Source organism: Ornithorhynchus anatinus, chromosome 2, assembly GCF_004115215.2.
Source record: "Ornithorhynchus anatinus isolate Pmale09 chromosome 2, mOrnAna1.pri.v4, whole genome shotgun sequence".
NCBI lineage: Eukaryota > Metazoa > Chordata > Mammalia > Monotremata > Ornithorhynchidae > Ornithorhynchus > Ornithorhynchus anatinus.
The window spans coordinates 21,051,476-21,074,821 of NC_041729.1; the positions used below are offsets into that span (position 1 = coordinate 21,051,476).

General features: G+C 55.5%; 2 protein-coding genes across 8 annotated transcripts in view; one reads left to right on the forward strand and one right to left on the reverse strand.

Annotated features, from left to right (window-relative positions):
* The first annotated feature begins 398 nt into the window (after positions 1-398).
* On the forward strand, positions 399-6,016 carry SELENOM (selenoprotein M). Its single transcript, XM_007655572.4, has 5 exons — positions 399-575; positions 3,531-3,566; positions 4,099-4,133; positions 5,082-5,160; positions 5,418-6,016. The coding sequence occupies exons 1-5, from the start codon at positions 471-473 to the stop codon at positions 5,613-5,615; spliced, it is 453 nt and encodes a 150-aa protein (XP_007653762.2). The 5' UTR covers positions 399-470; the 3' UTR covers positions 5,616-6,016.
* Positions 6,017-6,644: 628 nt separating this feature from the next.
* The window catches only part of SMTN (smoothelin), a 47,984-nt gene continuing 31,282 nt past the window's right edge, over positions 6,645-23,346 (reverse strand). For 3 of the 7 annotated variants that reach the window (XM_029058351.1, XM_029058348.1, XM_029058353.1), the window contains 9 exons: positions 19,882-20,037; positions 19,580-19,655; positions 18,602-18,766; positions 17,286-17,348; positions 16,969-17,035; positions 16,323-16,493; positions 16,113-16,227; positions 14,940-15,091; positions 6,645-7,941 (listed from right to left, as the gene is read on the reverse strand). In XM_029058351.1, the coding sequence (XP_028914184.1) occupies positions 7,791-7,941; positions 14,940-15,091; positions 16,113-16,227; positions 16,323-16,493; positions 16,969-17,035; positions 17,286-17,348; positions 18,602-18,766; positions 19,580-19,655; positions 19,882-20,037 (1,116 nt within the window). In that variant the 3' untranslated portion in view covers positions 6,645-7,790. Of the gene's footprint in view, positions 7,942-13,093; positions 13,259-14,939; positions 15,092-16,112; positions 16,228-16,322; positions 16,494-16,968; positions 17,036-17,285; positions 17,349-18,601; positions 18,767-19,579; positions 19,656-19,881; positions 20,038-23,346 lie in introns of all 7 variants that reach the window. The other 4 variants (XM_029058349.1, XM_039910546.1, XM_029058350.1 and 1 more) reach the window with 4 other exon arrangements.

Here is a 23,346-nt window from a genome sequence, read left to right on the forward strand (position 1 = left end):
GCCTTCAGTAGGGCTTTGAAGGGGGGGAAGTTTGAAGCAGCGTGGCTTAGTGGAAAGACCACGGGCTTGGGAGTCAGAGGTCGTGGGTTCTAATCCCACCTCTGTCACTTGTCTGCTGGGTGACCCGGGGCAAGGCCCTTCACTTCTCTGGGCCTCAGCTACCTCATCTGTAAAATGGGGATTAAAAGATGTGAGCCCCACGAGGGACAATCTGATTACCCTGTATCTACCCCAGCGCTTAGAACAGTGCTCTGCACATAGTAAGCGCTTACAAATACCATAATTATTATTATCAATTATTATCCTTCTCCCTCGCTGCCGGGGTTCTGACGTGGCTCCCCATCGCTAGGCCCCGCCCTAGGCCCCGCCCTCCATCGTCTCCTCCCTCGGTTCCTCTTCGGCCCCCGCTCGGCCCCAGTCGGGTCCCGCTCCATCCCGGTCTGGTCCGGTCCTCGGCTGGTCCCGGCCCCATGCGCCGCCTTTTGCTGCTCCAGCTGCTGCTGCTCCCGGGGCTGCTGGCCGCCTTCCAGCCTGACTGGAGCCGGCTGCAGGGCCTGGCCCGGGGCAAAGTGGAGGTAAGTGGGACCCCGGACCCGAGGCCTCCCCGAGGCCCCGCCAAGTCCTCAGGGGCGCCGGGGGAGGGGCCGGCCCGGAGCTCCCGGGGACGGCAGTGATGGTTTTGGGGGGCTGGGGTGGAGGCGGAGGAAGCTCCAGCCTTTGCCGCAGCCATCCGTGGGGCGAGCGGGGCTGCGGGCCCGAGCCCCGGAGGGGTGGAGTCGGGAGGTGGGCCAGGAGGCCCCGAAGAGGAAAGGATCGAATCCGGTCTGGGAGACGTGGCCGACAGCTGCTTCCGCCCGGATCCCAACCCCGTTATCTCCAGGACGCTAGACGAGGGTCACCCGTCTCCCCACCCAGCCCCCTATTCCATCCAGCATCCCCCCCCCACACTAACCAGTCCCCTATTCCATCCAGCCCCCCACCCTATCCAGCCCCCCACCCTATCCAGTCCCCTATTCAATCCAGCCTCTCACCCTAGCCAGTCCCCTATTCCATCCAACCCCCCATCCCATCCAGCCCCCCACCCTATCCAGTCCCCTATTCCTTCCAGCCTCCCACCCTAGCCAGTCCCCTATTCTATCCAGCCTCCCACCCTAACCAGTCCCCTATTCTATCCAGCCCCCCACCCTATCCAGTCCCCTATTCCTTCCAGCTCCCCACCCTAGTTAGTCCCCTATTCCTTCCAGCTCCCCACCCTAGCTAGTCCCCTATTCCTTCCAGCTCCCCACCCTAGCTAGTCCCCTATTCCTTCCAGCCCCCCACCCTAGCTAGTCCCCTATTCCATCGAGCCCCCCACCTAGCTAGTCCCCTATTCCATCCAGCCCACCACCCTAGCTAGTCCCCTATTCCATCCAGCCCACCACCCTATCCAGCATCCCAACCAGCCCCCCAACCCTCCACCCCATCCCTGCCCCGTGGGGGTCGATGCAATCCATCCAGGATATAACACTGTCAGGTAAAAGTTCCAGTCAGGGCCCTGGCTGACCCCGAGCTCAAAGAGGCCTGAAACTGTTGAGCCCTGGGCCCTGCTGGAACCCCCAGTGGGCTCTTTTGAATCGGGGGATGGAGAGGAAAAATAGCGGGAGTTTCCTGGGGACAGCTGATCTGGGATTTAGCTGGGCATCTGAGGATGGAAAAGGCTTTCAAAGAAGAGCCTCCTCACAGCACATATGTATATATGTGCTTAGTGAAAAGAGCATGGGCTCGGGAGTCGGAGGATGTGGGTTCCAATGCCGGCTCTGCCACTTCTCTGCTTTGTGACCTCGGGCAAGTCACTTCCCTTCTCTGTGCCTCAGTTACCTCATCTGTAAAATGGAGATTAAGACGGTGAGTCCCACGTGGGGCATCCTGATTACCTTGTATCTACCCCAGTACTTAGAACAGTGCTTGGCACACAGTAAGCGCTTAACAAATACCATAATTATTCATTATTATTAATGTTTGTCTCTCCCTCTAGACTGTGAGCTCAATGTGGGCACGTAATAATGTTATTTGTTAAGCACTTACTATATGCCAATAATAATAATAATAATAATAATAATGAGCCCTTACTATTACGGGCTCTCGTTATATCCCGGCTAGACTACTGTGTCAGCCTTCTCTCTGACCTCCCTTCCTCCTCTCTCGCCCCGCTCCGGTCTATTCTTCACTCCGCTGCCCAGCTCATCTTCCTGCAGAAACGATCTGGGCATGTCACTCCCCTTCTTAAACAACTCCAGTGGTTGCCTATCGACCTCCGCTCCAAACAAAAACTCCTCACTCTAGGCTTCAAGGCTCTCCATCACCTTGCCCCTTCCTACCTCTCCTCCCTTCTCTCTTTCTACTGGCCACCCCGCACGCTCCGCTCCTCTGCCGCCCACCTCCTCGCCGTCCCTCGGTCTCGCCTATCCCGCCGTCGACCCCTGGGTCACGTCCTCCCGCGGTCCTGGAACGCCCTCCCTCCTCACCTCCGCCAAACTGATTCTCTTTCCCTCTTCAAAACCTTACTTAAAAATCACCTCCTCCAAGAGGCCTTCCCAGACTGAGCTCCTCTTCCCCCTCTACTCCCTCTGCCATCCCCCCTTTACCTCTCCGCAGCTAAAGCCTCATTTTCCCCTTTTCCCTCTGCTCCTCCACCTCTCCCTTCCCATCCCCACAGCACTGTACTCGTCCGCTCAACTGTATATATTTTCATTACCCTATTTATTTTGTTAATGAATTGTACATCGCCTTGATTCTATTTAGTTGCCATTGTTTTTACGAGATGTTCTTCCCCTTGACGCTGTTTAGTGCCATTGTTCTTGTCTGTCCGTCTCCCCCGATTAGACTGTAAGCCCGTCAAACGGCAGGGACTGTCTCTATCTGTTGCCGACTTGTTCATCCCAAGCGCTTAGTACAGTGCTCTGCACATAGTAAGCGCTCAATAAATACTATTGAATAAATACTATTGAATGAATAAATGCCCCTCTCCTCCCCGCCGTCATGATGCTTGACCTAAGACCAGGTCCCCTCCGCTCCCAAGTTATGGAGAGGCTACTAGAGTCCTCCTCTCTCCATGCTCCCTGGGGTCTCGGGAAACCCTTTATTCATTCAATAGTATTTATTCATTCAATAGTATGTATTGAGCGCTTACTATGTGCAGAGCACTGTACTAAGCGCTTGGAATGAACAAGTCGGCAACAAAGAGAGGAGAAGTGAAGGAGAGCCTTGGCCTCATCCTTTAGTGCCTCAGTGCTTAGTACAGTGCCAGGCACTGTACTTACTATGGTAAGCACTTAACAAATACCATAATAATTATTACTACCCTGCCCAGGGACACTCACTACTTTCCAGAGTTTCCCTAGAGATGACAGCTGTTACTCAGGTCCCAGGTCTGGGAAGCTAATGGGTGATTATCAGATCGTTATCAGGTGGCCTGTATTAGAATGGAGGGTCAGGGCTGGGGTCTGGGACTCTGGCTATATCGAAACACCTGACATTGTTTTCATTTCCAGACCTGCGGAGGATGACAGCTGAATAGGCTGAAGGAAGTAAGTTATAGCCAGAAGCTGGGAGGTGCCCAGGAAGAGACTTGATCCCCTGTCCTTGGGCTTTTGGATACCACCCCCCATCCTTGGTTTCCTGAGTGGTTCCCCCTTCCCCATCCCTGGGTTCCTAGGTAGTCCCCCCGCCCCCAACCTTGTGTTCCTGGGTCCTGTCCTTGGGATTCTGGGTTCCCCCCACCTGGCCTTGGGCTTCTGGGTCCCCCCCCCAGCAACACTTCCTTGGACCTGAGAGTGCCTCAGTCAACCCACCACCCGGGGTCCTCTGCCTTATGCCTAAAGCTATTTACCTCCCTGGAGAAAGCCTCAAGAATTGGCACCTTGCTGCCAGCTGGTTCCTATCCTTTCCTTGCAGGCAGAGAGCCTGCAACCATCCTCCCTCCCGCCCCCATAGACTTGAGCCGGGAGACCAGCCTAGGATGGGAGATGTTGGAATTAGAGGGGGGGCCCAGGATCCTCTCAGTAAGGGACAGGGGCGAAGGGGAAAGAGGTGGGGTGATGGTTTCTCCTCCTCTTCCAGGTCAAAGCTTTCGTCACCGAGGACATCCCGCTCTAGTATCCTTTCTCAGCAACTGGAGGCGGGAGGGGTAGAAGGGGAAAGAGTGGTAGAAGCTTTCAGTCTGCAGGGTGAAACTGCTTCTCTGAGGGTCTTAAAGGAATTAGTCATGGGAAGGAGGTGAGTCCTCATGGCCTAGTGAAAAATCAGGGGACCGGTAGTCAGAAAGTTGGAATTCTAATCCTGGCTCCACCACTTGCTTACTGCGTAAACTTGGACAAGTTATCTGACTTTTAGACTGTGAGCCCATTGTTGGGTAGGGATTGTCTCTATCTGTTGCCCAATTGTAAATTCCAAGCACTTAGTACAGTGCTGTGCATGCAGTAAGCGCTCAATCAATACGATTGAATGAATGAATGAATGAATCTGACTTCTCAGTGCCTTGGTTTCCTCATCTGTAAAGTGGGGATGAAAGGCCTATTCTACCTCCTCAGACTCTGAGCCTTATGTGAAACAGAGACTGTGTCTGAGTTGATTATAGTGTATTTACCCCAGTGCTGAGTATAGTGCATGGTACATAGTGAGTCCTTAATAAATGCCACAGTTATCATTTTTGAGCCTGGGTAGGGTTCCCCAGGGGATATTTGTGAGCTGACTGAGTGTGACTCTCTGCTCTGCCTACCCCCCCCATCCTCCTCAGATGAAAGAGTCTGTACAAAAAGCAGCAGAATTAGCATTCAGAACTTTAAGTTCTGTTTAATTTATGTGGGAAGGTTTTAGGGGCACACACTGTAAAGATGCGTTTATTTCAGTGTTGTGAGGTTGTGCTTTCCAAATAGGCACAAATGGCATTATTATGTGCCCAAGCACTGTACTAAGCATTAGGGTAAATACAAAATAAGAAAGTCATCCCATCGCTTTGAAAGGGCTCATTAAATGATAGTGATGGATGCGGGTCCTTGGAACCCACTGAGCATATCCTATGTGACCTTAACAACCATCTCCAGCCACAACCTGGTGATGAAGCATCTTCCTGGCGCCGATCCTGAGCTTGTGCTCCTCAACTTCCGCTATGAGGAGCTGGAGGTAAGAGGTGCTTCCCGTAGGCCCCTCGTTCCCCAACAAAAGTGCATTGGAGAGGCAGGCGTCCAGGCAGGGGGACATGACTAGGAGTTGGGGTGCTTCCACCGCAAGAAACCCGGGAGGGGGATAGTCCTGCCCTGGAGGAAGGGGGAGAGAGCCTAGAAACCCTGCCTGGGAAGCTGTTGCTGGCCCAGGGCCAGGGATATGCATTCCCAGGAACGCTATACCTGACCCTGACCCATCCTGCTCCTCTTTTCCAGCGAATTCCCCTCAGCCACATGACCCGTGCCGAGATCAACCAGCTGGTGCAGGACCTAGGCTTCTATCGCAAAGCAGAGCGGGATGCACCTGTACCTCCAGAGTTCCAGCAGGCCCCAGCAAAGACCTCAGACCTGCGGGAAAAGGTCCAGCCCCAAGAGACACCCAAGTCAGAGGAGCAGAACCACCCCGACCTCTAGGTCCCAACATGTGGTTTCATTGCTGGATGCCCCAGAGGGCAGGGGAGGACAAGTCTACAGGTACAGGGTGTGGGTGACCTAGAGATGGATGGTACGTTTGGGCCCTACAGGTTGGGGTCCGTTTATTTTGGTGACAAAGGTACCAGGGGCTTCTGGCAGTGTCCTGAGACTGGAAGAAATCGGTTAATTTACCCCGCTCTGTCCTGGAGAAACCAAGTTACACTGCTTGGGTTGCTGAGGCTCCCCCTGTTCACGGAACCCCCTTTTGCCAGGGACAGAATGAAGTCTTCAGCTTAAAGGGCTCCTTGCTGAAGGCAGATGCCCAAGTCCTAGAGCAAGCAGGGGCCCGTGGGGGTGGCCTTGCCACGCCTGGTGCAGTAAAGTGTCCTTTCCTACCAGCCTGGGCTGTCTGGTCTGTTCTTTATCCAAAGCTCTTGCTGAGCAGCAGGGGAGAGGGCCCTTTCCCCCACCCCCCTCAGCCAAACTCCTCCCCACCCTGGGTTCAGAAGCTGGGGCAGGGAATGGGGAGGAGCCACCTCCATTATTCACTGATCCAATGTGCAGTAGCCCAGCCTCAGCCGTCTAATTGGGGTGTGGGTTAAGCGTTCTTTGTACCACACATTGTGCTAAGCACCAGAATACAACCCAGTGAGATGTGAGGCTCCCGGTGGGCTTTGCCATTACCATCTAGGAGTGGTTACTCTAGGGCTCCTGGGTTTGGGACAATGACCTCAGAACTGCAAAGTGACGCACACTACTCCCCCCCTCCCCCCCCCCACACACACACTTGCAACATAGGGCTCAAATCCACACATCTCAGGCCTTACCGATGGCTAGCCAACAGGGAGGTGTGGGATGTGTTTCCGGGTAATCCCAAGTAACCCCTCTTCAAGGAAGGAAAGGCATTCCCCTTTAGCCTGTCCAGGGAGAATGGTCTGCGGTAGAAGATGGAGGTTAGGGAGCTCCCTCTACCCCAGGGCCCTGAGGAGGGAGGAACCAGTGGGGAAGAGAAGGCCCAACATTCACAGGTAAACTTATTTCAATCTGATGTTTAATAAAGGGTCGGTGCACAAACCATTCCATACCATCAGCAGGCTACACACGGGTGGATGGACAGGCACTAGGGTGTGCGGTGGGGGTGGGACAGAGCTGAGCACTGCGCTCCCTCCCCTCTAAAAGATCTGGGCCCCAATAGCCTAATTCCTCTCCCCACCCCCACCCCCAGCACACACACACACCCCCTAGCAAGAGGTGCCTTTAGGGTGGAGGTTTTCTGACTGCCGGCAGGGGAAGAGGTGACTGGAAAGTGGGAATGGTGAGAAGGAGGGAAGAGATGAGGATGGTGTAAACCCTAAGGTGGGAGAGTGTGATGTTTAAAACAGATTGGTGGTTGGGGATGGGTGCATCAGTGCCTGGGGTGAGGGTGATACTTTGAATAATATACTCAAATATGCTGACAATCTCCACTCTAAGCCATGAACTTAAAGCCCCATTCTGAGTGTATATCACTAGCCCCAAGTCTTCCATCCTTCTGGCTCCCAGGGATTCTGAATCTGGGCTGGGGGAAATGAAAGGAAAACTCTGAGCAAACAAGGAGATGGGAAGGGGTTTTGGAGGGTGGTGCCCGGAAATTCAGCCTTCAATCCCAACTCTCCACATGACCTCTCGGCCTAGGAACACCCGTAGGGACTCTTCCCCTTTTAGCTCAGCCCCTAAAATCTTTGCACCCTCCACTTTTACCCCCAACCCCTGCTTCACTATGTCCTCCTCCAAAATATCTCTAGCTTCTACCCTGGCTTCCCACCTGCTCACCCGCAATCTTGTGGGCAGTGGGAGTTGCCTTGCTATCCAGGAGAAATGACCCCAGAGGTTTGAGAAGTAATAATTTATAAAAAGGTGGTGGAGCTCCAATCGTGGGGAGGGGGTGAAAAGTGGGGTGGGAGGCTCCTGATGGGCCTCCTCTGGCTTGGGTGTGGCCCGGGAGGCAGGGGAAGACTGGATTCAGCAGGGAGTGCGGCTTGATGCTGGAACAGCAGAGCCACTCCATACACACACAAACACACACATACACACACACAAAGACACACACTCACACACACATGCACACGCGGAGCTCAGTGGGTGGGCCAAGGAGGGATGTCTCCTCTGTGCTTTGGTGGGTGTGGGGGGTGCATTCTAGAATTCTTTTTGCCGTAAGCGCAGCTCGTGGCGACGCAGGTGGTTGTAGAGGGACTGCACGTAGGTGAAGACGCATTTGGAGTCGGGTTTCTTGCCCATAATCATCATGTCTTCCACTTCCACCAGAGGAACACAGTCCACCAGCATCCTGCAGGCAGTTGTGGGGAAGAGCTATGGTGAGTCCCTAGGGTGTTGTCACCCGGGTCCTCTGGGATAGGGATCCACTCGACCCCTTCAGAGGCACAGCCACCACCGTTGCGTCCTCCGGATGCCTCCGTTCAACCTTCCACTCTGGGACCCTGTGGTCCTTTCCTCTCCCCAACCCCCGCTTCTGTGCCCAATGGGATCTAGGGTTCCAGGAGATTGTTTCTCAGTCAAAAAACCTGCTCTGATGGACAGGTCAGGAGCCACCTCGGTTACCCTTCTGCTGAGACAATAATGGCTGGCCCCTGCCCTTCTCCCAGAGTCATCTGTGCAATTTAATTTCTATCCAAAGATTCTGGTTTTCAAACAAATAGGGAACTTTGCATTTGAAACAGCTTTCAAAGGGTGGTGGTATCATTGTCACTGTAGACGATGGCAGTATTGCTGCTCAGTACCAGTATGCTACTCTTCCAGGATTAGATGTTTACAAATCTAAAATATAGATTGTATTTTCATTTTTGCAACTAAAAAGGGCAAGCCTAGCAGTGCTGGGGCTTTGCACTGCCAATTTCAAAGGTTCCAGGGTTAAGCCCGAATAGGAATTAAACACTAGTCACCTCTAGGACGCTCATGCATATGCCAGACCACCACTCTCCCCACCCTCAAACCCTTATTAAAATCACATCTCCTGCAAGAGGCCTTCCCTGATTAAACTCTTTCCCCTATTCCCCCTCTATGTTGCCTATGCACTTGGATCTGTACCCTTCAAGCATATGATATTCACCCCACCCTCAGCCCCACAGCACTTATGCACATATCTGTAATTTATGTTACTGTTTGTCTCCCCCTCTAGACTATAAACTCCTCGTGGACATGCCTACCAACTCTGTTGTTCTGCACTCTCCTAAGCACTTAGTACAGTGCTCTGCACACAGTAAGCACCCAATAAATACCACCGATTGATCAATCAAGCCTAAGCTTTGATCATCCTGTCAATCCACTGTTCTCAGTATCTCAAGGGAGATGATCGCTGCCCTGCTAGGCTCAAATTGTACCAGTTTAGCACCCCCTTTCCCCCCTCTTGTGCAGGGAACCTTTTTTTGGAACCAAGGGGAGGTGGTAGATGGGGATAGTAGCTTGTTGGTTAGAGCCAAGATGAGAGCTTTCCATAGTTCAGGTTTGCTCCACTGAGAGTTATCTTCCCTCTTCTTCCTCTGACCTGCCACCCCACCTCCCATCAATTAATCACTCAGTGGTATTTATTGAGTCCTTACTGAACCCTCCAGGTTCCTGTAGTTCATGTCTTTGTTTTCTTGAAGCAGATTCCCCTGACAATAGTAGGAATAGGGTCATCTGAAATTCTTGTTGTTTTTTGCATTGCTTTTGGCTGGACAGGAATTCACTGCTTAGAAACTGGACCAAGTTGCACCCTAGCACCCGGGGCAGAGGGTGGGAGTGAAGACCTGGGGCCCCCACCCTCAAGAGGAGGGAGATCCCTTGCTGTGATAAAACTGGGAGTTTGTCTGGGAGTTCCGACTAGGAGTCAGAAGGACCTGGGTTCTAATCCTAGCTCTATCACTTGTCTGTTCTGACCCTGGATGAGTCACCTCACTTTTCTATGCCTCAGTTATCTGTAAAATGAGGATTAAGATTGTGAGCCCCATGTGGAATATGTCTGTGTCCAACCTGATTAGCTTTTATCAACCCTAGTGCTTAGTACAGGGCCTGGCTTATAGTAAGCACTTAAACTCCATTAAGCCCCCTACCCGCTCCAGCAAGCAGCCCAAGAGTGGTGATCTGAGGAGAGGGTTCACCCAGGGAACAGAGAGAAGTGCAGACACTTCCTGGGGGATGGGATGGGGGAGAGCAGAGAGCAGCCTGGCCGTTTATTGGTTAAGAAAGCCTTTCCTACTAGGACTGCATGGGACCTTCCTTCCAAACCGTCGATGGAGATGGATTTCCGTCAAGACCCACTAAAGTATTTTATCTCTCTGGACTGGCAACTTCACAGAATCACAGGGCTGAGTGAGTTACCTACTTCAGTCCCCCACCCACCCCCTTCTACACAGGACCCTACCAAACCCAACTCTACTGGAACCACATGGTTAAGGAGGTACCACTGACACCTCCAGCTCCCCCTCTCACCATCCCTAATATTCCCTTCCCAATTCTGGTCCCTAAGCCCTGCCCCCCAACTACTGTTGGGAAAGGGTGACATCTATCTGGAACCCCTCAGTCCGTAGTTTATGTTCACTTCTGGCTCTGGCCTCAGGGGAGAATGAGAACAGCTGGTGCCCATCCTCCAAAGGTCTCATGTGTTTTGAAAACTGATGATAAATAGCCTCTCAGTCTTCACCAGCCTGTACAATTTCAACTCTTTTATCCTTCCCTCAGACCTTACTTTCCTGTCTTTTAATTGCGGGGCTTTGTTGAACATCTCCAATTATTCTTCTTTAATGGCGAGGCCCATCACTGGACTTGCTGGGCCCTGGAGGGGCTGACCAGTGCTGGGAAAGCCAACAGGATTACCATCCCCAAGCAAGCAGCTGGAAATCAGGAGGCCAGGGGCTGGTTTGTAGGGGGAGGGGGACTGAAAGGATCCTTAATCCCCTCAGTAAAATGGGCACATTCATCCTGAGGTGGGCCCAGAGAAACCACTTGAGCAGAGGTGTGGGAATGAAGAGAAAGGGCAGGGAGTGGAGACAGTCTCAACTGCTCTGGGCTGGGAGGGAATGGGAAAAGTCTCAGCCAGAACTCAGTGCCTTAGGAAACCCCAGGCTGTCTGAGGGTAGGCAGAGAGAAGGCTGGAGCCTGCAGTCTCTAAGTAATGTCTCTGACGAGTGAGTAGGGAGAAACTGTGCTTGGAGAAGTTTCCAGCTCCCTCTGCTGCTCTGTAGAGACATAGCTCCCTCCTTCGCCTCTGCTCCGCTGGGGAACTTGACCAGAGGCACAGCCTTGTTTGGAGTTGGCACGAAGCTGAAGGGAGACCAACGCCAGTCACACTTAACCAAAGCCAAGGACCCTGCCCCATGGGTGTGCACAAATAAGCATGAAATTAAAGACCTGGAACTGGGACCACACGCAGGGAGGACAGCCTGGACTGAAAGTCCCCTCCAGGGGCCAGCAGGAAAGCTTGGGCGGTTGGTTCTGAATGGCACTTAGCTCTCCATTTTCATCCCTGCAGACACAGCCCTCCACTGGAGCCTAGGAATTGTGGGGGAAGGGAGCGGGAGCCCTGGGCTTCCCAGCCGATTTCAAAGCAAAGAAGCTGCCTGTAATCTACCACCCAAGCAGGGGGAATTGGAACCAAGACTCTCACTTCGTCTCTGTTATGAGTTTGACTTGAACCAGGGCAGGCTCCTGCCCATCCTTACTTCTCTCTGTGGCTCAACTAGTCCCACATCCTGATTAGCCAGCAGAGGAAAGATGCCAGCACCTGACTGGCATGGCCCCAGGCTCCGGCTCACGCCAATCTAGCACCTCCACTCCGTGGGAGTAGCTGACTCATAGGAAGCGGCTGGAGAGCGACGGGAAGGTTTGCGTTAAAGAAAAACGGTGACGGCGTGGAGATTGCCTGCTCCTCACTTCCCCTGTGGCTAGGCTCCTGGAAGGCAGGTCCAGACAGGGTGGGGACCTGGGGGTTGGCTCCAGTGCTGAGCAGCCTGACCCCCTGTCTAGTGGCCCCTGGGGAGACTGAAGCCATGTGAAGGCGATCGGGAGGCTTATTTCCTCTCTGGGGGGGTCAGTGGCAGGATCTGTAGCTCCTAGAATACACCACTTTTTCCAGTTTGGCCCTAGAGCTGACCCGACCTGACCGGGCTCCTAGAGAGCAGGAAGGGACCAGGCCCGACTCCTCGGTGCCAGTAAGTAAACGTCTAGGCCTGCCTGACCTGACTCTGCATGCCCGAATGTCACCTCCACCCCCATGGGGGACACCCACCCTCCTCTTGGAGTTCACTGCACCCTCTTCCTCCCCTAAGGTCCCCACCCATGCTCAGGTAGGGTGAGGGCCAGAGGAGCCTTCTGCGCTACCTCTCTTCTCCCGCTGGATCCCGAACCAAGCTTCCCCTGGACCCCATAGGGCCCCCTGACCCTCACCCCTTCTCTGGTGCCTGCAGCTGGGCCTGGCCCCCACAGCTCTACGAGTCTGGTCCCCGGTGGCCTTATAAGGGCATTGTTTACCCTGCCCTGAACCCAGGACAGACCGTCCGAGACGCTGAAGCGCCTGGGCTCGGGATGCCCCCAACAGACGTCAACAGCTCCCAGAGTGGCTGAGTCACACTTTCCAGGTTTTACCAAGCTCGGGGCTCCACTCCCTCTGCCCAGCCCTGGCTGCTCCGCTGTCCTGATCTTATATGGCCATGGGGACTTTGGTGTTTGGCTGCCCGAATGGTGTCGCTGCAACCCAGGAGACCCTAGGTCCCGACTGTTCCGCCGATCCCCCGGCAGGATTCCACACTAAGTCCTAGCTCCCCCTCCGCAGTGGCTCTTTACCCCCATGCTGGGTAGCTGAGCCCTTTGGCTTCTCCCCAGGTCAGTCCAGGGGTGAGGTTGGCTTGTTCCCTCGCCCCCCCACCCCCATCCCTTCTTAATCGTGAGCTACCAGCTTTAAGAGCCAAGCTCTTCAGTGTAATTAAAGTGGCGACTTACTGCTAATCCCATCGACGGGCAAGGCCAGTAGGGGAAGAAGGAAATGTACTCAGGGGCAGCAGCGCCTCCCAACCCTAGTCCAGCCCAGCCCCAGTATCTGCCCGTTGTCCTGCTGCTCCTCTCCTCTACACAGGAGAGCTGTGCTCACCCAGGGGACCTGCTGTTGGGACGCCCTAGGTTCTATGGGCCCAAGACTTTCCATTCTCGTCTTGGGGTGTTCAGCTCGGAGTGCGCTGCACAGAGAACCCTGGCTGTTGGGCTTCCACAGCCAGGACCAGATGGCTTTTGGGAATCGGGGTCCGGCTAGCAGCGAGATTTTGTCCCCATCACCATCTCAGACCCCCACCCCCTGCCCAGAGGGAATACCGAAGACATCCCTCACCATACACACCCCCACCCCACTCAGTCCCCCAACCCCCATCCACCTAGGCCCCACTCTCTCCCAGTCCCCCTCTGTGGGAGCTCCGTCCACGCTGCCCAGGATTGAGAGATGAAGAAGTTCTCACCATCGGTTTCTGTGGGGGAATTAGGACTTTTTGGTTTTTACCAGCCCCTTCTGGACCAGGCAGCGGTAAAACTCCTGGATGTACGTGTAAACGCACTTCCAATCCGGCTCGCGCATCCGAACCATGTCCTCCGTATCCAGCAACTGGGGGCAGTCAGCGTGCGTCCTAGGGGAGGGGCGGGGGGGGCGGGGCGGGGAGTGTTGCCCAGCCGGAGTCAGGATGGAGAATGGGGTGGGGGGGGGGGATAAAAAGAGAGAGAGAGAGAGAGAGAAAGAGAGAGAGAGAATAAGAGAAAAACAAAGAAAGAAATCCATAATCCAGTTACATTCACTTGGTGCCATTGCAATCGATCCATCTCCCACATGCTCTCTGGGCTGGTGGAAGTGCACTGGTCTCTACTGGTGTGCAATGCAGACAGGGGTGGGAGAAAGAGAGAGACCAGACCAACTCAGACCAGTCAGGATGCAGAGAAACCAGAATCAGGACAAGCACGGGTGTGGGGAAGGCAGGAACATGGAGTGGAAGGGCGGGAGGGGAGGAGGGCGCAAGGCCCGTGCCCCTGGAGGGAAGGTGATGGGTGAGGGAGGCGTGAGAGGAGTTGTGAGGTGGAGGAGGAGGGGGAGGAGACCCAGAGACCAAAGAAACACAGAGAAAGAGAGGATGGGAAGATGGGAGGAAGGGAGAGAGGCAGGAGAAAGGAAGGGCAGAATTGGAGTGACGTGTGATGGGGCTCAAAGTAGATTCCAAAGTAGAGTCGCCTCACTATATATCCAGTATATAGAGGTGCGGGAGGAGCAGGGGGGAAGGGGATGCCATGGCTTCCCCGCCCCCAGCACCCCCACAATCGCTCCATTTGGAATCGCAAGCCGGCAAAGCCAGCAAACACATGGGGTGCAGAAAGCTCAGGATGAGAAGAGGAAGCTCACAGAGTGAGGGAGAGGGGGCGGAGGGTAGGGGGAGTGGGGGCCACCTGGCTTGCTGGCCACAGATGGGGCTGGTTGGACTGTCACGGCCGCTCCAGCTCGGGTGAGCGAGTGGAGCCCAGAGCCACAGCTCTTCCCCGCTGGTCCGGTCTGGTCCGAGACCTGTGCAGACTGGAGAGATGGCTGCTGACCGGAAGGGAGCTGCTGGGGGAGGGCTCCATCGGGGAGAGAGGCGGGATGGCCAGCAGGGGAGGGTCATGAGTTGTAGCCAGGGAGAAGTCAGGGGACGGAGGTTTTCCTGGGTCCTGGGCATAGGACATGAGGCCCCTGGGGCCTCAGCTTGCTCTGGGTTGGGGAAAGGGGGAAATAAAGGGAAAGAGCGGGGAGGGAACGAGAGAGAGAGGGAGGGAGAGAAACAGCGAGAGGGAAAAGGGAACCTGAGGCCCACAGGGCCTCAGTTTACTCTGTGTTGGGGAAACAGGTAAATAAGGAAGGGGAGAGAGGGGAGGGCGCAGGTTTCCCAAGAGCTGGGAGATCCCAAAGAGCTGTCCAGAGTGCAGTCTGTCCTCCTGAGGAGGTTGTGGCCACCCATTCTCCTCACCTGGGCTATCTGCCAGGAAGGCAAAAGGCTGCCAACCCACACTTTGTCTCCTGAAGGCAGCCCGTTCCCTCTGAAGCCAGGGAGAACTTTACCCTGCACTGACCTTGGCACTTCAACAGTGAGAGACAGGATGACCTGAGTGGAGCAAAGCTCAAGGTCCCCTGGGCACCAATCAGGACGCATGGCTGCTCAGGTCCAGTTCCCTATGGGACCAGCAGGGCTAGGGCCCGCCTGCTTGGTGGCCCAGGGGAGATCATGATTTGGCCTTTGGCTAGAGACTGGGGAGCTGAGTGGGGCCAGCGGGGCTGGTGGTGATACGTACTCTGCGGAGGAAAAGGCCACCTCGAAGTTCTGGCGCCGATTCTGAGGTGTCAACTGGGCATAGTCAAAAGCTTCGGGAAAGAAGTTGTGGACCAGAGCACAGAAGGCCATGCCATCACTCCAGCTGGATGAAAAGTTCTGGATGTCCACATGCTGTGGTAGAAGGGAGAAAGAAACAGGGTCAAGGGTGGCTGGCAGGGGATGGCAAGGGGTGGGGTGGTGTAGGGTGGGGAGGACACAGGTCATGGAAGGCAGAGGAGGAGTGCAGGGAGAGGGGAAGGGAGAGAGGCAGGGAGGGTCTCCTTGAACTCTGCACAGGCTGTTATCAGCTTGGGGCTCCCGAGTCCCTTTTCCCGGTAGGCTGGGCCAGAAGTCCCCAGTCTAATCCCCAGGGTTGAGGCTGGCTTGGTTGGTGTTCACTGCTTTCCACTGCTAGTTAGGGTCTGAGCTGGAGAGCCCCACGGAGTTGGTGTAGGAGCAGCAGGAATACTACCTCACAAGCACAGTGATCCGTGTGGGCTGCCGAGACTACATTCCCAACATCCCACTGGGATCAGAGAACATGCATGAATGCCCACATAGGCCTCGCACTGCCCTTCCCTTTGGACCTAGCCAGGCTCTAGAATGTTAACTTGCCGTGGGCAGGGACTATGTCTGTTTATTGTTATAATGTACTCTCCTGAGTGCTTAGTACAGTGCTCTGCACACAGTAAGCGCTCAATAAATACGACTGAATGAATGAAGAAATCAGACGCCAGGGCCTCTGGGCTTGGCTTAGGCTGGGAAGGGCAGGCCATAACTGGATGGAACTCGGGCTGGGGCAGGCAAAGTGGTTCTGATGTTGCTGAGCATCAGGCCATGAGAAATGGCTTTAAGGGGAGGATAGGGAGGGGCTGGAAGAAACTGAGAGGAGAGGGAACCGACGAGGGAGCTGGATGGGAGAGAAGAAGCAGAGGTGGGTGGGTGTGCTGGTGGGTGGAAGAATGGGAGAGGCAGAGAAAACACAGAGCAGAGGAAGAGTGAGTGGGTGGGAGGCTCAGGGCTGGGAAGAGACAGAAAGGTGGGAGAAGCAAAGACGGGGGGAAATGGGAATTAGAGGTGCTCGGGGCCAGGAAAGGTTGCGAGGAAGGGGATCGAGGACTTGGGGAGCACAGCAGTTGTGGGGGGCTCTCACCTCATAGCCTCGGGTCTTGGCTCGGCACCAATCCAGCAACATCTGCTTGATGCTGTTGGCATTGGGGACCCCAAAGCTGGTGGAGCGCTGTACCGTCACCCGGGGGCCGGCAGGGCTGCAACAGGAAGGACCACATGGGATGACGTCATGGTCTGGCCCCCTATCCTTCTCCCAGAGCCCCCACCCCCGGCCCGGGGCCCTGGTCCTCACCTGCCACTCTCTTTCTCCAGCTTCTCGATCATGGCTTTGCGTGCCTGGGAGGCTGAGGTCTTGGGGAGGCTCTGGGCCTTCATCAGCTCCTTCTTCTTCTCTGCCTGGCGCCGCTCTAGAGCGGCCAGGCTGCCGGCCCGCGAGGGTGAATTGTCCTCCCGATCGAAGATGCTGGGGGCGGGGGGCGAGGGGGTGGAAGATGGGTCATCCAGGGGCCACCAGAGTCTGGGAACTGCAGGGGAGCACCCTCCCAGGTCTCCTGGACCCTGGAGTATTGCTAAATGTTTGGTGGTGTCGGCCAGGGGGCGGCTGAAAGGTCAGGCCCGGCCAACCGGGTCCAGTCCTGCAGAGCAGGCTCTGTGGGCACACAGGGGGCTGGCTGAGGGCGAAGGCCAGCCAAAGCGGTTCAGGACCCCATAGGGCACAACCCCCAACAGAGAGAGCAGTCACTCCATGGTCCCCTTTCTTTGGGGTCTGGCTCTCTTTCTTGAGGTAATGTGGGCTGGGGAGGGCGCAGGAGGGGCAGATGACAAGACAGGAGAGAGCAGGAAGGACCGTTCCTATGAGATAGAGGGAGCCCCCTCACCCAGGTCCTCAGGAGCAAACTGGGCTCCTCAGCCCCCTGCTGTTCCCCAATGTCCCTCACCTGCCCATCTTCTTGGAGGAAGAGCTGAAGGATTTAGTCTGAACGAAGCTACTGCTGCCACCGCCATCTATGGAACAAAAAGGAGAGCCAGGTGAGGGACCTGCAGGGAAGGAGGAAAGGGGCATTTCCAAGCAGCAGACAAGGTGGAAACCATGAGACCCAGCGAGGAGAGAAGACAGGGTGGACTCCCGATCAGTGCAGAGGATAGAGGGCAGTGTGACTGGTTCAGGTGGACAGACCGAGAGAACGAGAATAAGAAAGTCAAGAAGCGCAGAAGAGCCAGGCAGAGCAAGGAAGAAAGCCAGCAGAGGCCTTACTCTCCGACCGCTTCACGTAGCTCGACTCCACCGTGGTCACCCGGGAGGTTTTGCTGCCATCGTCTGTGAAGGAGGAGTCGCCCCCGGGACCGTCAGCAAGGAGGAACCCCACACTGAGGCAAGCGAGCCCACCCACGACCCCACCCAAGGGAACCCAAGACCCAGTAGAGCCCCGGGTCGGGGTGGATCCAGGGAGTCTGCTCTGACCAGGAGCACCGTGGTCTGAATCGGTGACATTCCCAAGTTGGAAGAATCCAAGGAGACCAGAGCTAACTTGGAGACTTGAGATCCAGGGAGGGCTGTTGGAACACAGGGCCAAACCACTGGGCGAGGTCCTCTGAACTAGACATGGTTCCCGGGGCCTCTTTTTTCTCAAGGGGATCCACTAATTCCAGCCAGAGTCTAGATCCATTCCCTGGAAGCTGGACCAGGACAACGGATGGGGGCAGGAGACATCTGCCTGGGCAGCCGGTCAGCTGCAAATGGTGTCAGCCAAGAAGTAAGGGCAGGGACCCCCCAGCCTCCCCGACTCCCCCTTCTTCCAGGTTCTCGCCCTCAGCCCTCCGAGGTGTGGAGCCCACTAGCAATCATCTCATCACCACTGTGGGGTGTCCCCTTAAGGGGGCTCACCTCTCACATCTTCCTCTTTTAACTGCTTGCCAACTCTGGGTCCTCCAACAGCTTTCTAGGTAGCTCCATGTAGAAAGCAAGACTTTGGTGCTGTGCTATTCCTTCTAGATCCAGGCTTCCTTCTGCTCTGAATCCCTAATCCCCAAACTGTCCCCCAATTTTTTTAATGGTACTTGTTAAGTGCTCACTATGGCCCTTGGGACTTTACTAAGCACTGGGGTAGATACAAGATCATCATATTTGACACAGTCCCTGTTCCCACATGGGGCTCACGGTCTATTGATCAATGATATTTATTTAGCGCTTTCTATGTGCAAAGCACTGGACTAAGTGCTTTGTACCTTTGGGAGACAGGGGCCTCAAAGAGTAGATTAGCGAAGTCTCCCCTTCCCAAGCCTTTACATCTGGAAAAACTGAGGCACAGAGAGCAATGAGATTTCCCTAAGATCACCCACCCAGCAACGGTGAACCCAGGAGTCATGACCTCCCAGCAAACCCTAGCAGGATCTCCTAAGCCTAGCAGGAACTTTTCAAGACGGGAAGGTGAGGAATGCAGGGATGTTGTCTCATCTCCAGAGAAGTCATTCACTCCACGCTCCTCTCCGTCAAGGGGCTTGCCTGGCCATTTCAGGGGGTACCTTTCCCCCCGGCCCCTTCCCCCCACAGCGGCTCTCAGTAGCCCTTACTGGAGTGGACGAGCCGCTCGGTCTTGGTTATCGTGCTGACAGCTGAGCCGTCAGCTGACTTCTGGCTCTGCCGGGTGGTGGTCTCGGTGGCATGGCTGCCCCGCCCTTCACCCGACCGGTGCTTCACCTCCTGCAGTCGCTGTTCCCGCTCTTTGTCCCGCTGGTCTGGAAGTGCCGTGTGCCCAGCACACACCCAGAGCATGCGCAAACACGCACACCCACGCACACACACCCACAAACACAAGCACAGACGACAGACAGGATTAGGGGAAGGTCAGATCATGAGGGGCTGGACCCAGCAAATGAGACACAGCTCCACTCAGGAGCAGCCAAAATGGTTGGAGGGGCAGCAGCAACCGGGAGCAGCTGGGACGAGGGAGCAGACAAAACCAAATTGCTGGGGTTTGCAGGGAGGGAGAAGGTGCAGGAGAAGGGAGGTAGAGGGACTGGGGGGCAGGGAGTCCAGTAGTCGGAAAGGGAGAGTGGGGTCACCCCGAAACTGCTCCTGCTCCCTCGGCTACAGCAGCCTCTGTTGCCTTCAGTCTGCAGCTACTGAGGGCTCACCTCCTCCAGGAGGCCTTCCCAGACTGAGCCCCCCCTTCCCTCTCCTCCTCCTCCCCTCCCTTTGCCCCCCCCCCCGCCCTCTGCTCTTCCCCCTTCCCCTCAGCACTGTGCTCATTTGTATATTATTACCTTATTTATTTTGTTAATGAGGTTTATATCTCCATGATTTTATTTATCTTGATGATGTTATCTTGTTTTGTTTTGTTCTGTATTGCTTTGCTGTCTGTCTCCCCCGTTTAGACTGTGAGCCCGTTAGTGGGCAGGGATTGTCTCTATCTGTTGTCAAATTGTACATTCCAAGCGCTTGGTACAGTGCTCTGCACATAGTAAGCGCTCAATAAGTACTATTGAATGAATGAATGAATGTAGCAGCTCTCCCGTGCCAGGGATGCCCGAGCGGTGCCAGGGAGGTACCTCTTTTCTTCTGCCGCAGCTCCCGCAGCGCCGCCCGGATCAGTCGCCGCTCCTCAAAGTCTGTGGTCTGGTCCAGCTGCAGGGACAGCCCAGGGGGTGTCAGGGTCACTGCCTGCTTAGCTCTGCCCCTCTGCTCTGCCTTCCTAAGCCAGGACCGAGGCTGGACTCTCCCTAGCCGCTCTGGGAGATCTGATGACCCCAGTGACTGGAGCCAGACTGAGCTCCACGGGGCTCTCTGTGCCCTCAGATGCCCAACCAGCCCCCAGCCTGAGCCCCACTGTGCCCTCTGAGCCCCCACGTACCATTTTATCAAGAATGCTTTCATCCTCAATGGCGTTCAGCTCCTTGGAGCTCAGCTTGCCTCTGGTGTCTGGTTCCTTTGCTGGCCGGCCTTTCTCCGTGCCATTGGCTACCTCCGTCTCCTCCACGGCGGGCGGTTCCTCCGGCTCTGGATCCATCTGCGGGCAGGGGAAGTATGAGCTGGTACCGGCCGCGGGGAGGGCAACAGGCCCCTGGCATCCTCTCTCACCATTTATCTGCTCGGAGCCAGATCACCGGCTTGAAGCTCCGCATTAATCCAACGACACGGATGGGACTGACCCCTGTCTGAAAGAAGTCTGCTTGTGGGAGAGGGGAAAGTCTATTTACAAGGGTCTCAGAAAGTGATTCCTGCAAGCCACAAGGGCTGACCCCCAACAGGGCTGCTGGGGCACAGGAGCCGGGAGGCTTGTTAACCTTGGCGGACGGATAGCGTGAGGATGGCCCTCACCAAGGAGTAGGAAGTGCTGCAGAGATCAGGAGCCTTTTCTGGGAAACGTGCAAAAAGGTGTCGGGAGCATTGCTGACGGTAGGTCAGGCAGACTCGCCAGACAGTAGGAGGGCAAAAGCACAACCCATCATCACTAAAAGGGCAACAATTCCAGATTACATTTGGCTGCCAACGGGTTGTTCCCAAATGAAATCCAGGCCCCTAGTATCTCAGTAGTGGCATCGTTCTGCAGACACTACTTTTTTTATGGTATTTGTTAAGTGCTTACTATGTGGCAGGCACCATACTAAGCGTTAGGGTTGATACAAGCTAATCAAGTTGGACAGAGTCCCTGTTCCACATGAGGCTCACAGTCTCAATCCCCATTTTACAGTTCTGGTAACTGAGGCATAGAGGACTTAAGTGACTAGCCCAAGATCACACAACGGACAAGTGGCGGAGCCAGGATTGGAACTCAGGTCCCTCTGACTCCTAGGCCCGTGCTCTATCCACCAGACAATGCTACTAACCCACATCTCTTGTCTACTCACCCATTCATTTAACTGCCAGTAAATTTCTAGGGGAAGGCAGTAGGGTGGGGAGAAAGGGTGTGTGTGCTAGGACAGGGAGGGCACTTCTTCACCAGACTAAACTCTGTCTGTCCATCCGGTAGCCCAGACTCCATGGCTCAGAGAAGCAGCATGGCTCAGTGGAAAGAGCACGGGCTTGGGAGTCAGAGGTCACAGGTTCGAATCCCAGCTCTGCCACTTGTCAGCTGACTGTGGGCAAGTCACTTAACTTCTCTGTGCCTCAGTTCCCTCATCTGTAAAATGGGGATTAAGACTGTGCGCCTCACGTGGGACAATCTGATTACCCTGTATCTACCCCAGCGCTTAGAACAGTGCTCTGCACATAGTAAGCGCTTAACAAATACCAACGTTATTATTATTATTATTATTATTATTACAGCCCCCTACCCGGCCCTGCCCAGGCTGTAGGACGCCTGTGGAAAACCAGCGCTCTCCCTTACTCATAAGCTCAGTGACGGGATTCCGCCAGATTGCCTTCCTGAGCCTAGATCCAGGGATTTCATGGCCCTCTGAAGGAAGCCGGCAGCCAGCTGGGGCTTCATGCATCCTCAGGGCCCAAGCAGCTTGGCCAGCCTGAGCTGGAAGCGCGGCTACTCTCGCCTGATGTTTCCTAATCCAAGCCCCGCTGGTTACAAACTTCTTGGCATCACCGGCCCCAAAGAACTTCTCTGCTGGGCTGCTGCCCGCTAGACGTGTCGTGGGACAAGGCTTGCTGGGGGGACTGCTCAATTCCCTCCCCGCTTTCCTCCCCAGCCAGAGGATTCCTGCTCTGGGGGCCGGGGTGTCCGGGGGCTGCCAGAGGCCGGGTCGGGAGGGGGAGGGCATGGGCTGTCTCTGAGGCTCCTGGCAAGGCCCCAGCCTGGGCAATGTGCCAACCCCCTGCCAACACCCCCACAGCCTTTCCACTGGGGTTGCAAAGCCCACCCGGGAGCAGGCAAGCTGCCAGCTTGCAGGGGCTTGGGCAGGGAGTGTGCCCTCGTCTACTGGCAAAGATCCCTGACCCCTGTGCATAAAGGAGTCCACTTATTCCACTTTCACCTTCTCCTGACCCACCCTGGCCAAGAGAAGGGGCCCCGCCTGAACACGGGCCTCTACGAGTGAGTGACCACCCTATTTCCCCAGGACCCCTGCTCTACTCCCCACAGCTCCAGATTTTAACCCTGCAGCCTGGGGGGACAGGGACACAAAGGCATGAGTTTGTACAGAAGCAGGGAAGCCTGGTAGGAAAAGCACAGGTCTGGGAGTCAGGGGATCTGGGTTCTAATCCCCATCTTCCACTTCCCTGCTGTGTGACCTTGGACAACCCACTTGACTTTCCTGTGCCTCTTGACTTTCCTCATCTATAAAATGAGAATGAAATACCTGTCCTCCCTGCCCCTTAGATTGTGTACCTCATGTAGGTCAGGGACTGTGTCTAAACCAAATCATATCTAGTCCAGTGTTTAGCAGGGTGTTTGGCCCAGAGTTAGCACTTGATCAATACCACAGTCATTCTTATTATTATAGACTCTCTAAGATTATTTTGGCAAATTTTTTTGCCAAACAGGGACAGTAGTGACCCCAAGACCTCCACTCTTCTTCCTTCAAAGGCTCTGTCCCCTGGGCCATTCCTGCAACCTTGGGGGGCGGGTTGGGGGGGAGCTCCGCCTTCTTCTAGCCCAGCCCCCTTTCCCACCCAGTTCCTTCTATTTCTTGTCTGGCCTCCGGCCAGGGTAAAAAGACCTGCAGCAGCTGTCACGGCAGCCCCTTCCTCCTTCAAGACAGACAGGGCCCTGGGCCGGTGCTGGGGCAGGGAGATCATTGGGCTTGAGGTCAGGACCTTCTGCTCCAACACATGCACTCGCCTTCCCTCCAGCCCCCAGTCTGACTGAGAAGCTACATGCGAGATATGCAAGCAGCTGGAAGAAGTCCTGACAGACAGAGACAGAAGCAGAGGCAGCTGGTGGCAGCACCTCCCCTTACCAGGTCTTGGGGCTTTACCCTGATTTCACGGGGAAAAGTAACAAACCACCAAACTTGAGCTGCAAAACTCCCAAGGTCTGAGCCCCGTTCTTCAAATTCTAGCCCTTAAACTCTCAAGATCTGAGCTCCCCTGGACAAGAGCTCACCACCCCCCGACTCTATTTTCTGACCCCAGGAAGGAAGCACCCAGCTCTCGCCATCCATCCACAACCCCGGCCCGGTCGGCCCCGGCCCCAGCGGCCCCACCCTGAGCCGTGACTTACGAGGCTGTTGCTGCGGGACAGGTGGAGGGAGGATTGGCGGCGGGTGCTGAAGGTGGGCGGGTGGGCCACCAGGGCAGGCTCGAGGCCCTGGGCCACGCCAGCCTCCTGCTCCTGCTCCTCCTCCTCCTCCTCCCCACCCTCGACTCCCTGGAAGAGGGCATTGGGATCCTCGGCTGCGAGCAGGAGGGAGCTGGGGTCGGACTG